Source organism: Haplochromis burtoni, unplaced genomic scaffold, assembly GCF_018398535.1.
Source record: "Haplochromis burtoni strain Fernald_Lab_line unplaced genomic scaffold, NCSU_Asbu1 Contig_133, whole genome shotgun sequence".
Classification (NCBI taxonomy): domain Eukaryota; kingdom Metazoa; phylum Chordata; class Actinopteri; order Cichliformes; family Cichlidae; genus Haplochromis; species Haplochromis burtoni.
The window spans coordinates 550342-565093 of NW_024582494.1; the positions used below are offsets into that span (position 1 = coordinate 550342).

At 44.3% G+C, this 14752-nt stretch overlaps 1 protein-coding gene across 9 annotated transcripts in view; it reads left to right on the forward strand.

Annotated features, from left to right (window-relative positions):
• The window catches only part of obscna (obscurin, cytoskeletal calmodulin and titin-interacting RhoGEF a), a 40979-nt gene that overhangs the window by 16877 nt on the left and 9350 nt on the right, over nucleotides 1-14752 (forward strand). For 8 of the 9 annotated variants that reach the window (XM_042224224.1, XM_042224225.1, XM_042224222.1 and 5 more), the window contains 23 exons: nucleotides 6-123; nucleotides 278-544; nucleotides 781-1047; nucleotides 1187-1453; nucleotides 1613-1879; nucleotides 1952-4117; nucleotides 4192-4264; nucleotides 4348-4436; nucleotides 4522-4631; nucleotides 4786-4986; nucleotides 5114-5196; nucleotides 5407-5580; nucleotides 5658-5817; nucleotides 5928-6029; nucleotides 6127-6291; nucleotides 6419-6577; nucleotides 6681-6858; nucleotides 8229-8342; nucleotides 9277-9444; nucleotides 11097-11199; nucleotides 11288-11417; nucleotides 11513-11618; nucleotides 14468-14576. In XM_042224224.1, the coding sequence (XP_042080158.1) occupies nucleotides 6-123; nucleotides 278-544; nucleotides 781-1047; nucleotides 1187-1453; nucleotides 1613-1879; nucleotides 1952-4117; nucleotides 4192-4264; nucleotides 4348-4436; nucleotides 4522-4631; nucleotides 4786-4986; nucleotides 5114-5196; nucleotides 5407-5580; nucleotides 5658-5817; nucleotides 5928-6029; nucleotides 6127-6291; nucleotides 6419-6577; nucleotides 6681-6858; nucleotides 8229-8342; nucleotides 9277-9444; nucleotides 11097-11199; nucleotides 11288-11417; nucleotides 11513-11618; nucleotides 14468-14576 (5576 nt within the window). The remainder of the gene's footprint in view (nucleotides 1-5; nucleotides 124-277; nucleotides 545-780; nucleotides 1048-1186; nucleotides 1454-1612; nucleotides 1880-1951; nucleotides 4118-4191; nucleotides 4265-4347; nucleotides 4437-4521; nucleotides 4632-4785; nucleotides 4987-5113; nucleotides 5197-5406; nucleotides 5581-5657; nucleotides 5818-5927; nucleotides 6030-6126; nucleotides 6292-6418; nucleotides 6578-6680; nucleotides 6859-8228; nucleotides 8343-9276; nucleotides 9445-11096; nucleotides 11200-11287; nucleotides 11418-11512; nucleotides 11619-14467; nucleotides 14577-14752) is intronic. The other variant, XM_042224229.1, reaches the window with a different exon arrangement.

The following is a 14752-nucleotide window of genomic DNA, read 5'->3' on the forward strand; positions in this document are numbered from 1 at the left end:
ATGAGATGAAGCAGGACGGCTGCCTCCTCCAGCTTCATGTAAAAGAGCTCAAACCCGAGGACAGCGGCTGCTACACGTGTCAAGCAGGGACGGCTGAAACTACTGCAAAAGTGTCCGTGACAGGTATGCAAAACAGAATCCACCATACAAACACACACACATGTTTCATTCTGTATGTTGCTATCTTACATTAGCTGTTGAAAAGATATTTTATACGACTTTTGTTTATGCCTGAAGTATTGTATGTATCCTGTATGTATGATGACTTTTTCTCCAGAGCGCCCGCCTGTTTTCAAACAAGATTTGAAAGATGTGGCTGCCGAGGAAGGAGGCACCGCCTTCCTGCACTGTGAAGTGTCTAAACCTGGATTATCAGTGCAGTGGCAGAAGAACAAGCTGCTTCTGAGAGTCAGCAGGAAGTATGAGATGAAGCAGGACGGCTGCCTCCTGCAGCTTCATGTAAAAGAGCTCAAACCCGAGGACAGCGGCAGCTACTCGTGTCGAGCAGGAGCTGCAGAGACAGCTGCAGCTCTGACAGTGAAAGGTGTGTGCAGCAAGAACAGCCTGACTTTTCCCCAATCATTTGGTAAAGCTCTGATATTAGTGCAGCCTTCTGTTATTCTATCCTGTCCTATTATTTGTTATTCATAGTCTTTTAGTTTAGTTTGTTTAACTCACACACTTGAAATATTTGTAGTTTAAAGAGAAAATATAGTTAGTGATGTATTAGCGTGTTTCCTTATACATTATGAATTTTAAATTCCTTGCCTATTTTACCAGAGCTGCCTCCTGTCTTCAAGAGAGAATTACAAAATATAGAAGCCGAGGAGGAAAGCACAGCAGCCCTGCACTGTGAAGTGTCTAAACCTGGGGTGTCAGTGCAGTGGAAGAAAAACAACACACCATTAAGAGCCAACAGGAAGTATGAGATGAAGCAGGACGGCTGCCTGCTCCAGCTCCACATCAAAGATCTTAAACCTGAGGACGGCGGCAGCTACACCTGTAAAGCTGGAGGTGCAGAAACCAGTGGGACTGTGACAGTAAAGGGTTTGTACACTGGTTTTAAACTCATCCACAGCAGACATTTACACAGTAAAGCAATCTATTACATCTTCTTGTACATAGTCCATTGTTCACTATGAGCTAGATATTAAAAACATAGCGTTACCTTCCTTCCTCACCTCAGAGCTCCCTCCATTCTTCAAGCAAGGTTTACATAGCATGGAAGCTGAAGAAGGACACGTGGCTTCCCTTTCCTGTGAACTGTCTCAACCTGGAGTTATGGTGCAGTGGAAGAAGAACGGGCTACTGGTGAGACCGAATGCAAAGTATGAAATGAAGCAGGAGGGCTGCTTCATGCAGCTGCTGATTAAGGAACTCAAAGTGGAAGACAGCGGCAGCTACACGTGCCAAGCAGGCAAAGCAGAGACCAGCGCAACTGTGACAGTGAAAGGTTTGTGCATGTGTGCATTTCAGCTGCATTCATGGAGTCTTAATATCAGTTTCTGAACACTTGTGGCACTTTAGCATTATGTAAGCTAAATCGTAGCATTCTGTATTTCTTAGTTGACCCTGTATCAAACTATTTGTTGGGCTGTTCTATCCCACCTAGAGCTCACTCTATTCTTCAACAAAGAATTAGAAAGTATAGAGGCTGAAGCAGGAGGTACAGCTTCCCTGTATTGTGAGCTGTCTAAGCCCAGCGTATCAATACAGTGGAGAAAGAACAAGCTCCCACTGAGGGCCAGCAGGAAGTACGAGATGAAGCAAGACGGCTGCTTCCTGCAGCTGATCATCAATGAGCTCAAACCTGAAGACAGTGGTAACTACTCTTGTCAGGCAGGAAGCATAGAGACCACTGCAATGGTGCAAGTAAAAGGTATGTTGATTTATTGCTGATCGGCGAGGTTACAAGAAGGTAAACACACTCATGTCCATTTCCTTTGTCCAGGACAACAACCGACTCCAGCAGAGGCACAACCTCCAACAATCATGCCGCAGGCAAAAGAAACAACTCCTGCTCAGGAGACGCAGAGACCAGTGGTCCCAGAGGGTAAACCAGCTCCTCCTGAGCCTAAAAAGAGGGCAAGAAAAGCATCAATTGCAAATTCAGAAAAAGACACGGAGCTTGTTTTTGACCTCAGACCGTCTGCGCTGAAGCATGATGATAAAGTCCAAAAGGACACTCAGTCTGCAAGAGCTGTAGAAAAAGGCACGGATGGTGCACAGAACGCAGCACATGGACAGATTAATAAAGTGAAGGACAGGGAGGTGAACGAGAAAGCTGATAAACCTGTGAGACTACAGGAGACTACAGACTATAGGGTTGACGGGAAGGTCGAGGAGCCAGCTAGGCATTTGGAAAAAGAAACTGATGCTTTACCGGAGATGAAACAAACAAGAAGACATACTGAAGAATTAGCTAAAGCTGACCACGAAGAAGTTCAATCAGACAGGGCTTTGGATAAAACATGTTTTGCACAAAGGAAACAAAAAGAAAAGAAACGTGGAACTGAAAACAGCTCCGAACAACTAGAAATACATTTGGCAAAAACAGGTGGAGTTGAGGAGAAGCAGAAACATCCAGCTGCAGAAGTAGGAACGATAAGCCAGGATGACAAGTCTCCTGTGAAACCACTGCAAGGGTTGATTAGCAAAGAATCAATGAAAGATCAAAATATGACATCTTTAGAAAATGAAGGTGAACTAGACAAGACAGAAGGAGAGCCTTTGAAACCACCAACAAGATCTAAAGGAAAACTGACAGATGGAAAGCCACCAATCAAGTATTTACTGAAGGATGGTGAAGAGATCCTTCCTACAATGTTAAAGATGACACAGATCGATTCTGAAGAAGACAGCAAACAGAGAGATCATCTGAATAAACAAGTGTCCAAAGAGTCAGAGAGAGAAACAAAGCCAGAAAAAGAGCCGACTGAACAACCAGAACGGCCGGTGGAAAAGGAAGATGCGTTTACTCATCCAAAGCCTCCTGTGAGGACAAAAAGCAAAGTAAAAGGTGTAGAAAAACAAGTATCACGGGACACGGAGACGGATCGAGAGGAACAAGAGCCAACAACAGCAGTGGTAAAAGTTCAAGACCAACCTATGAAACAGCTTCTAAAGCCGTTAATAAAACAGGCCGAAGAGAAACCAGCATTTGAGAGGAACCAGTCAGCAACTGAGGAAACAGAGCAGCCTGCCAACCCTGCATTAAAACAGCCAGTTCAACCCATGAGAAAAGAACCGGAAATGGACCAGGACGTGAGACTGGCAGTGAAGCCAACGAGGAGGGAGGAAGAACAACAAACACAGGTGGCAGAAGACATTCCCCTCCTTTATATTTCTGAAGATGAAACTTTCTCAGAGGCTCTGACTGAGATACCAGCTGCCCACAGGGATGTCCAGCCCCACGAACCCTTTGTTGAGATTGCACTCCAGACGACAGAACCATTGAAGGAGTCTCCGCCGGAGATCGATATCAGCACCGAGGACGAACCACAAATGCAAGAGGCTGCGGTCAAGATCCAGGCTGCCTTCAAAGGCTTCAAGACGCGCAAAGACATGCGACCTGTTTTTAAAGAGGTTTTTAAGAACCAGACAGCAGATCTTCACAGTACGCTCACACTAATGTGTGTTGTCGAGGGAAAGCCCAGCGCAGTACGGTGGCTCAGAAACGGCCAACAAATTTGCAACGACCAGAGATGCAGGATTACGACCACAGATGATGGAGAATGCACACTTGTGATCAAGAACCTGTTAAACAGCGACAGAGGAATTTATACCTGTGAGGCGGTCAATAAGTTTGGTGTGACCTCCTACAATGGAAACATAACAGTGGTGCAAACCCCCCAGCCTGCTCCTGTGGCACAAAAGCCCGTACACCCACCTCTTGCAGCCATTACTCCTTTGCAGCTCGCCCCAACAAAGCCCGCAGCCCCGCCCAAAGACCAGAATGAGAATCTGCCACCGAGTCAAGCGCAGGTGCCCACGTCAGCAGAGGACTATGCAGAAAGCATGAATGTGTCGCTGTGGGAGGCCTACACGCTGACAGAGCATGCGCCTCAGCAGACCCCCCAAGAGAGGAGACGGTCCTCTGTCATGGCTGCCAGCTCCAGTGAGTGACTTAGCTTTAAAAACTTGACTGGGTCACATTGAAGCACTAACGATTCATTACTCTGCCTTCAACAGTGTCGAGTCCCTCCGATTATGACACAGCTCCCGATATGATGGAACCTGTTGAGATTTCCACAATCACACCGAGGTACCAGATAAAACATTTGATTTATTCTATGAATGTCATTTTGTTTGGCTGTAAAGATGCCAAAAATATGAATATTGTCACAGGGAAGAACCAAAACCAACAGAACAAGCAGCTCCGAAGGATGATAACGAAGAGACAACCCAGCCTCCGAAGACGCTATTAAAGATCAAAGGTCAGCAAGGTTATTTATTTAATATATTATTTATGCAACTTTCTGAGCAGGTGTACTGAAGCTATCCTCTATTACAAATGTTTAGGGGCCCATGACAGTAAAATGAGGACACCATCTCCAAAACATCGTGCCCACACGCCCTTGGACAGCACTGTCTCTGGATCTGAGTCGGAGGGGGAAGAGGACAGACGAGAGGTGATTTACGTTGATTGGATGCACGTTATCGTCTATTTTTATGTCCTTTTTAAGCATCAGTGGAACAAATCTGATAAAGTCACTGTAGGACAAAATAATATTGCACACGTCCCAGCTGAGGCATAAATAATGTATTTGCTGTTTTCTTCCTCAGACGTCTGAAATATATGTGGCTCGAGCTCACTGTAGCCCTAACAGTGGCAGTAAGGAGAGTTTTATTCTGAAGGAGGGCCAGTTTGTAGAGGTCCTGGACTCTGTTCATCCTGACAGATGGCTGGTGAGGACCAAACCCACCAAAACCAACCCTGCTCGGCAGGGATGGCTGTGTCCAGCATACCTGGAGAAGAAGAGAAAGGTGGGATATAGACATCCGCATGACAAGCATGTTGAAAATCTATACTGTTAGTTTATTAGTATATCAACAAAGACGTTGAGGATTTAAAAAATGAGCTTTTAATAGTTATAACTGTCATTTTAAACAGGAGACCTTCCCTCAGCTGAGAGCACGTCAAGAGGATCTTGATGGAATTGGATGTACAGGAGAAGAGTACAGGAGAGGCCTGAGGTGTGTCATACTGCCAGATGAGCTTTACTAGTATTGGGATACTGGATGACTTATACTGATGATGACTAAACTGTGTCAGAGTAAATACATGCATACATATTTCATGTATGTTCATGCACTTCTACGATACTTTGGTGTTGGTCATCACAGCTGGTCCTGAATAACATCTTGGCTTCTGTGATGAATCTATTTGTTTCCCTGTATCTTTAGTCAGTTGATCCAAGGCCTGATTGACGGAGAGGAGGAGTTTGTGAGAGAGATGAAGATGTTTATATCTCAGCAGCTAAATTTTCTGGACTCCAGCTACCGCGTCCCCGTTAACGTCCTCAACCAGAAAGAGCTCATTTTCAGGAACATCAAAGACATCGTGTTGTTACACGAGAGGTGATACACACGTGCTAGATCAAAGGCAAAACGCATCAACGTGTCAAATCACAGTAACAGAACTCGTGTTTTCTCAGGTGTGTCCTTCCTGGGTTGAGGGAGTGTGCCACGGATGATGACGTGGCCATGCATCTGATCAAACACAGAGAAGACTTTGAGAAGTATCTGCACTACATGGTGGGTCAAGCTCAGGCAGAGGCCTGCATCGCTGACAAGGCCATCCAACAGTTTTTCAAGGTATTCACAACTGAATTCAAGTATAAACATTTAATGCTGCTGAAACAAAGGTGTGGAGAGCAGGATTACTACATCAGTCTAATGTGTTGTTGTTTCCTGGCATATTTCAGGAGTTACCAGAAGCTGGTAAGCTGGACGGTGCTGTTATGGATGTCCTTACCTTCCTCCAGCAACCAGTGGAAAGAATTCAAACTTACCAAGCGTTACTAAAGGTCAGCATATAGATTTAATACCATTTAACATTTAAGGCTATTAGGGGTAATCTTCTTTAAAGTGTGTCACATGAAAAGTTCAACTTTTTACCTGCAGGAGTTAATCAAGAATAAAGCTAAGAGTGGCCAGAGCTGCTATCTGCTGGAGGATGCTTTCTCTTTGGTGTCCTGCCTTCCCTGGAGGTCAGACAACCTGCACAAGGTGTCTCTGATTGAGAACTACCCGGCTCCTCTTATTGCCCTGGGCGAGCCCGTGCGTCAGGTGGGCAAAAATGACTTATATACAGTTTAGATCTGGTTCCAGCATGAAACAAGCAAACCATAAAAACTGTCGTAACATTCTAGTTGTGCAGAAACACGCAAATGATTTCACGTCTTCTTCTCTTTAGGGATCCTTCACAGTGTCGGAGGAGACTCCAGAAATTAAGACCCCCTCTAGAGGGCATCAGAGACAAGTCTTTCTCTTCAGGGAATGCATTGTACTGTGTAAACTGAAAAAAGACACCAGCATGAACCGAGACACCTACACCTTCAAGAACAAAATGAAGGTAAGGTCATTTGTCGTTCTGCGTCGCACCACGCCGTACACTTACTGCTTTTCCAGTTCTTCATGTCGTCCTCCCACTTACTCGTCCTCCTCATTGTCTCCAGCTGAATGATGTGGAAATAAAGGAGACTGTGGGTGGAGACGAAAGGTCTTGGGGCTTGTGGCATGAACACAGAGGCTCCATAAGGAGGTACACGCTGCAGGGCAGCTCCACGCTGCTCAAACTGTCCTGGCTTAAAGACCTGAAGGAGCTACAGCAACGTTCCAGCCTGCCTACTAACAGTAAGTCTGTTAGTCCAGGTACTGAACATCGAACATTTTTATGATAAAACCATAAAACTAAATACTGTTTCATTCATTAACTTAACACGGCAACATTCAGTTCTGAAACGCTGGATTAAAAGTTATCTCAGTGATAAACAGTCAAAGATAAACTGATGGGTCCAGTTAGATAAGATAAGATAGAACTTTATTAATCCCTCGGGTGGGTTCCTCTGGGAAATTCGACTTCCAAAAAAAGCACAGCAACGACCGAAGTTACAGTTACAGAATTGTTATATATATATATACACACACACACACACACACACACACACACACACACACACACACACACACACACACACACACACATATATAAATACAGAGACAAATATAAATAAAATATACAAAGGGGATAAATAGAATAAATAGGAATAAAAAATAAAAATACAAGTGAATTGCACATTTCAAGTATTGAGTCTATTGCACTGTTGACTATTTACAAAAGTATTGCACAGTGAGGTGAAGAGGCACTACAGCTTAGTTGTTCCCCCCTCCTTTGTCCTCCTGTCTCCCCTCCCTCTCCCCTCCAGAGAGGAGTTAAACAGTCTGATGGCGTGTGGGACAAAGGAGTTTTTAAGTCTGTTAGTTCTTGTCTTGGGGAGAAGCAACCTGTCACTGAACAGACTCTTCTGGTTGTTAATGGCCGTGTGCAGAGGATGCCCAGCATTGTCCATAATGTCCAGCAGTTTCTTTAGTGTCCTTTTCTCTGCCACTGTCACCAGAGTGTCCAGCTTCATGCCGACCACAGAGCTAGCCTTCCTGATCAGTTTCTCCAGCCTGGATGAGTCCTTCTTTGCTGTGCTGCTCCCCCAGCACACCACAGCATAGAAAAGTACTCCAGCAACCACCGACTGGTAAAACATCCTCAGGAGCTTCCTGCAGATGTTAAAAGACCTCAGCCTCCTGAGGAAGTACAGTCGGCTTTGGGCTTTTTTATACAGGTGCTCTGTGTTGCATGACCAGTCCAGTTTATTGTCCACCCACAGCCCGAGGTACTTGTACTTGTTGACCACCTCCACCTCCTCCCCCTCTATCTGAACCGGCAGTGGACCTTCTCTGGACCTCCCGAAGTCCACAACCAGTTCCTTAGTCTTTGAGGTGTTGAGTTGCAGGTGGTTTGTGTGACTCCATGCGACAAAGTTCCTCACCAGACTTCTGTACTCCTCTTCCTGATCATCCCAGATACACCCCATGATGGCCATGTCGTCTGCAAACTTCTGAATGTGGCATAATTCAGAGTTGTAGCAGAAGTCAGAGGTGTACAGGGTGAAGAGAAGAGGGGAGTTACGCTGTGTGCTTGATGTATATTTGCGTGTTTGCATCCACAGGTCCCCCAGTGTTTGGCTCACTGCTGTCTGACTGCACATCGAAGATGGGACAAACAATCAAGCTGACCTGCAAAGTGTCAGGATCTCCAAAACCAGAGATCAGCTGGCTCAAAGGTTTGAAAATAGACACATAATAGAAAATTATACTTCACATGGTTGCATCTGTTTGATGTTTTATCAGATCAGATTGTTTGCCCTCATTCGCATACATATCTTGTTATTTATGTCGTCGTGTATCCACATTTTGCATTCAAAGTAACTCTGACTTATATGAAGAACTGACAGTTAAGCCAACTTTTACATACTGTGCTGAACACATTTATCAGACGACCACCTAATGTGAGGTTTACACCTGCCCTGAAGTACCAGCATCATTTTTATGCTTCTGTAATGGTTAATCCAACATTTAATACATTTGTGTTTTCGTGTTTTTATATCGGGTTGTCTTGTAAATTTGTTGCGCACTTCATCAGTGCCAATCCTTTGTCATCTAAACTCGTGTTAGGTATAAAACTGCATTTCACCTTTTCCACTTTAAAAATCAACACAGTGTCTCCAAAAGTTGATTCTGTTCATCTGGACGCAGCGTTTTGTGAGAGAAACGTTTGGTCACTCATCCAGGTGACTGCTTCAGTCTCAGCTGACTGCAGGTTTCAATCCTAGAAAGAGTACATATGATGACTGAAACCAGCCCACTGACGGAACAATGGGCTGGGAGGTCAGTTCCTTCATCTTAATTATGCAAATTCTCTTCTGAAGAGGTCACCTGGATGATGACGAAACGTTTCTCCCACAAAACGCTACGTCCAGATGAACAGAATCAACTTTTGGAGATTTACTTACCTGGATGATTGAGATGCATGAAGACAACCCAAAAAGGTGGTTTCACTTTCAGGTATTACTGTGTTCCTAAAAAGAAAAGAAAACGTGTATTTGTGTGACATGTCACGGAGACAGTGTCCAGAATAGCAGACGAGTTTATCACCACATAATTGAGTGTTATGGTCACAGTGATGAACCTACCTGGATCCTGATCCCTTCCTCCTAGATGGCCTTCCTTTGGAGGACGACCCACGTCACATCATCACAGCAGACCGGTCGGGCTCCTGCAGTCTCATCCTGGACAGCCTCACTGCGGAGGACTCTGGAGAGTATGCGTGCTACGCTACCAGCTTCATGGGCAGAGCTGGCACTCTGGCTAAGGTGGTGGTGCAGGGTGAGTTACCAATCCGAGTTTAAACTATGCTAACACTGGGGCTCGATTGATATGTGCGCATGCGTCAGGCGGCACGCAGCCTGTTTCAGCTGCTGATGCTTTTGTGTCCTTACTTTAACTTTTTCTTACTTTTTTCTTTGTCTTTTACTTTGTATGTTAGTGTTTGTTTTGTCTTTTCAAACATGTGGATCGAGAAAGTTTTGGTTCTCCTTGTTGTCAGGGAACTACTTTGTATAATTTCTCAGCGATTAATAAAGTTTTGTGATGCTGATTTACTTACAAACAAATCTGTGCGTAAATCACGCGACTGTTTCACACACGTATCCATGATTGATCAATATTACGAACACATTTAGACGTAAAAACAAATAAACAACTTCTTGGTTGCCTCAGGAATTTAAACACAAATCTTTAAAATGAATACTACACCTACTACTGCTTTCACCATTACTTCTACAAGTAACAACAACAACTATTGTTTTTATTATTGCCTTTTGGTTATTATTTACAAAAATGCCCTTTTTTTAAAAACAGCATAAGCAACAAAATGCACAGAATTGCAACAAAAAGAAAACATGTAAATTAAACAAATTACTAAATGTAGCGATGTGGCCTTTAACCTTTGTTCTTTAAACATATTCCCCTATTCGTTATTTTATTTTATCACAGCTTAAACATTACCTTTCTTCAGGATGACTTCCATCACGGCAGCGTGATTTCTTGATGCTGAGAATTTGGATCTTTCTTTTCATTGTAGTGAGTTTTTGTTTTTAGGTTGACACATGGCACCTTGTCTTCCACCTGTTTCTCTTCTTTCTCGTGGTCTGTTGGGCTTTTTCGTATCAACTTTGTGTTTTTTATTTAAGCCGCAGTGATCTCAGGGGAAATCATATTCGTCGCTTTTTATTTATTGATTTATTTTTAAATGTTTCATCACTCCAGTTGAAACACTTTGAAAAGCTACACCTCTTCCGTCTTACTCCTTGGACCTCAGACAGCATTGTGTAATTTTCTATAGTCTGACCTTATTCCCTGCCTGAGAGGTGCGGGCTTCGTTCTTACAGCATAGTCACCAGTTTTGCCATTTCACATCTGTGCTTCTTTCTGCAGAGAAATGGAGCGGGGCAGTATGCAGATAGTATGCAGATTGCACAACGCTGCTGTGTCTGAATGATTTTGATTTACTAACATGCAACAACATACACCGTTATGCACGTTTCATAAATCCAACTTTAATGTTGCCTACAAACTCTTTCGTTGTGTAGGGTAAGAACATTTCCCCTGAGAGCTCCGGAGTTACTCGAATAGAATAGAATAGAATAGAATAGAATAGAATAGAATAGAATAGAATAGAATAGAATAATCCTTTAATTGTCCCACAAGGGGAAATTTGGTTGTAACAGCAGCCAGAAAGACACACATACAAACAAACAGGACAGAAACATACACAGTTTTATTCTTACATATTTACATTAAGGACAATGGTTACTATAAACAGAGTACTGTACAGTTATTAAATAAAATAAAATTCCAAATAAGAGGCAAACCCAGGTTGTAGTGTGAATACTTACCTCTTATAATATTCATATAATAGCTGCTGCTTTTGGTTGTTTCTAGGCTAAACCTGATCTTTTCATGCTTCTTTTCTCCAGCTCCACCCAGATTCGTGAGTCGACTGGAAAGTGTTTGTCTCATTGAAGGAGAGGACATCCAGTTCTCCTGCTCCACATTCACCACTCCGTTACCGAGAATTAGGTATCGCAGCGCAGAGCTGACCGCTGTAGTCGCTTTACGATTTTGCAACTATTGTGTTTCTGAATGCAGCGCTGCTTGCTCTTGACAGGTGGTTGAAGGATGGCAAAGAGTTGACTGACCAGCAGAAATACTTGATTATGAATGATGCACGGAGCGGGATCCTGTCTCTGACCGTCGTCAGGGCAACTGAAGCAGATATTGGGCAGTACGAGTGTGAGGTATAAAACACCGTCCATGTGTGAACACAGCTGGTGTCACTATTGTCAGAGCTCTGCCTTTGAGATTATGTATGAAAATGTTTTATTTTGTTCAGCTTTGGAATGAACTTGGTGGCGTCAAGTGCAAGGCAGGTTTATGCCCCGCCTATGTCCCCCCGACTGACCGCAAGAATGACCAATCACAGGACTTACCTCCTAAAGGTATGACAGTCACAGCCAATGACGTTAACATCCTCCACCTAGGATGGGAACCCATAAGAGCCTTTTTAATTGGGTGGGGGTCACACTGTCACTAGTTCAGCTGCGTTGGAGAAAGGGTGAAGCACATGCCATTGTCCAGTCACCCTGTTCTTACATCACACCATGTGACATCTCTTCCCTTCACTACAAACAGTTTGGATCAGTTTCACCTTTCCACCCTTCATTCATTTGATCAAGTTTACACCATTTTCAGACTTTACTCACGTTTTCCTTTCCCCGTTTCACACACACTCACATCATGAATAGTTCCAACCACCCTACCAGCTGTCACTAGATTCCTAAGGATTATGGCGTTGGGTGTAGTCTGCACTGTAGCTGCATGCCACAGAGTTGATGCAGTTTCCATCTGCACTGTGCAGCAAATGCAAAATTCTAACTATTAACTGTCATATATCACACGAGATAAAACCACGTCAACATTTATTCACCATCAACCCATTTCCTATTTGGCACGTCATGAAAAATGCACACTTCATATCCATATCATCTCAATATCTGTAACTACCATTTTCCAGCAAAAACCAACTTACACATAAATATCTCATCCTCTCTAATACTAATCTAAAACCTGAGTCATTGTCTGTGAAGCTTCTCAGTCATCCAGGTCATCGGAGTCTAAGGAGCTTGGAAAGAAAGGTGCCTGGACTTCTTTAAGTTGCTTGAAGACGTTTCACCTCTCACCTGAGAAGCTTCCTCAGTTCTAGGGTCAAATGGTGGAGAGTCCCAGATTTAAGCCCTGTGGGAGTGTCCCCCCAAGTGTCACCGTGGGGATGTGGGGAAAGGAGGACCCAGGCGTGGTGCTCTATGTATAAGCAGTGCGTTTATTTACAGTGTGGTAAATATCGATGCACAATTAATCCCCGTGCTCCCCAAGACTCCCGTGTGTGTCTTCCAGTGGCGTCCGTGTTCGTGCTCCCCGCTGTCGTGACTCTGCACACCCTGTGCGTGCTGTCCTTCCTCTCCACGCTCCTCCTGGGGAGAACAATGGAAGCAGCCGTTAGACACTGACCCCTGCGGGCAAACACGATCAGTACTTCCTGGATTAACACACTGACTTGGAAGTTTCACGCAATGATCCCGCGTCGGAGAGAGCTCCACCACACTCTCAAGTAGCTCCTCCGACGAGGCCTGATCAGCTGCAGGTGTGTCACGGACTTCAGGTGTGGCCAATCACTTGCCAGGGCCACACCCACACACCTACATACACACATATATCTACAAGCAGGGAGAACGAGGGACAGCAATAACAAAATACATATATAATATCCATCCATCCATTCGCTTCCGCTTATCCTTTTCAGGGTCACGGGGGGTGCTGGAGCCTATCCCAGCTGTCATAGGGCGAGAGGCGGGGTACACCCTGGACAGGTCGCCAGTTTGTCGCAGGGCTAACACACAGGGACAGACAACCATTCGCACTCACATTCACTCGCACATTCACCCCTAGTGGCAATTTGGATTATCCAATTAACCTATCCCCACAAGTTGCATGTCTTTGGACGGTGGGAGGAAGCCGGAGTACCCGGAGAGAACCCACGCAAACACGGGGAGAACATGCAAACTCCACACAGAAAGACCCCGGCCTGATGGTGGAATTGAACTCAGGACCTTCTTGCTGTGCGGCAACAGTGCTAACCACCGTGCCACCGTGCTGCCTACATATATAATAATAATAATATAATTCATAACTGCTCCGGGACCTTGGGTCGCTCCGACCCAGGACGCTGACACCAAGAGGGACATGGACCCCCTAATGATCCTCCACCTAATCGCACGGCCAAGGTGTGTAAATCTGGGACTCTCCACCATTTGGCCCTAGGACTGAGGAAGCTTCTCGGATGAGAGGTGAAAGTCCAGACGCTTTTTTCTTTCCAAGCTCCTCAGACCTGAGTCATTGTTGATCTTCTCTAATAACTGACTGTAGATCTGTAGTACGTCACCCTCTGCATGTTTGGGACGTCTGAAATGTTTTAGGGTCACATGGTGTTCTCAAAGCTAACATTTGTTCTGTTGCCATAACGATGGGATCTAGTGGCTACCATTCAACATAGACACCATACCTTACTCCACAGCATCCCATGAGAAGACCCCGTATGCAACGTTTTGTGTGTTTCATCACATTTCCACTGTTCACAGAAGGCATGGATTCAAACTAAACAGATAAATATACAAAGCTTGGAAGTAGCTGTTACTGAATATTATGCAGTGATTTTCCAACTCTGCTAGTTTTGCTACAGAATCCACACTTAAAGCAGAGCAATACAGTAGAATAGAGCAATCAGTGTAAGTATAGCGTGTACGATCTGAGTATATCTATATTTTCTGGACTGTTGACGCCATGTTTGCCCTTCCATTGTCCGTAACTTACGTATTTTCTCATCTTCCCTGTACTGGTCCTAAAGCAGGAGGTTCCTCACATGGACAGTTCCATGTAAGTCATCATTGTCATGATAACAAATAACCACTCAGCATCCTCCTCTCTCCTCTTGCCAACGCATGCCCAGCTAACTCTTCACTCCTATGAACAAAAGATGGTCATGTGCTGGGCAAGTGTCACTTTTGCACCCGTCTAGCAGGGGGCATGTGTCCATGTCCTGTTGATGTGGTGGGTTGGTAAGATCCAACCCAGAGGCTGAAGGTAAGGATCACAGCACATTGTTGCTGTTCCTGCGCTGTAAGGTAATGTACCCTACGTGTTTCCTTTTTCAACTTATTAATAAGAGTAAAATCCTTTGAAATATATAATTTCTGCCATTGTTTTCTGTCTGAGTTGGTTTTGATCTTCGTAGATCCCGACTCAGAGGGCTGGTCTGCTGCATTTGTGAAGAAATGGTTACAGGCTGATTTCAACCCAACTTCTATTGCAAGGATGCTTTTTCCTCCCGAAAGTCCTGAACAGTAAGTTCAGCTTTATGCACTGACATTCGCTTCCACATTACATCCCGATCATGTTTTGAATGTTTGTCTCTGTTTAATGGTTTGCTTGTGAAACTAGATCTGGATTTTAAGCATTTACTGTGTAATAACCAGTGTTGGTCAAGTTACTTGAAAAAAGTAACTAATTACTGATTACT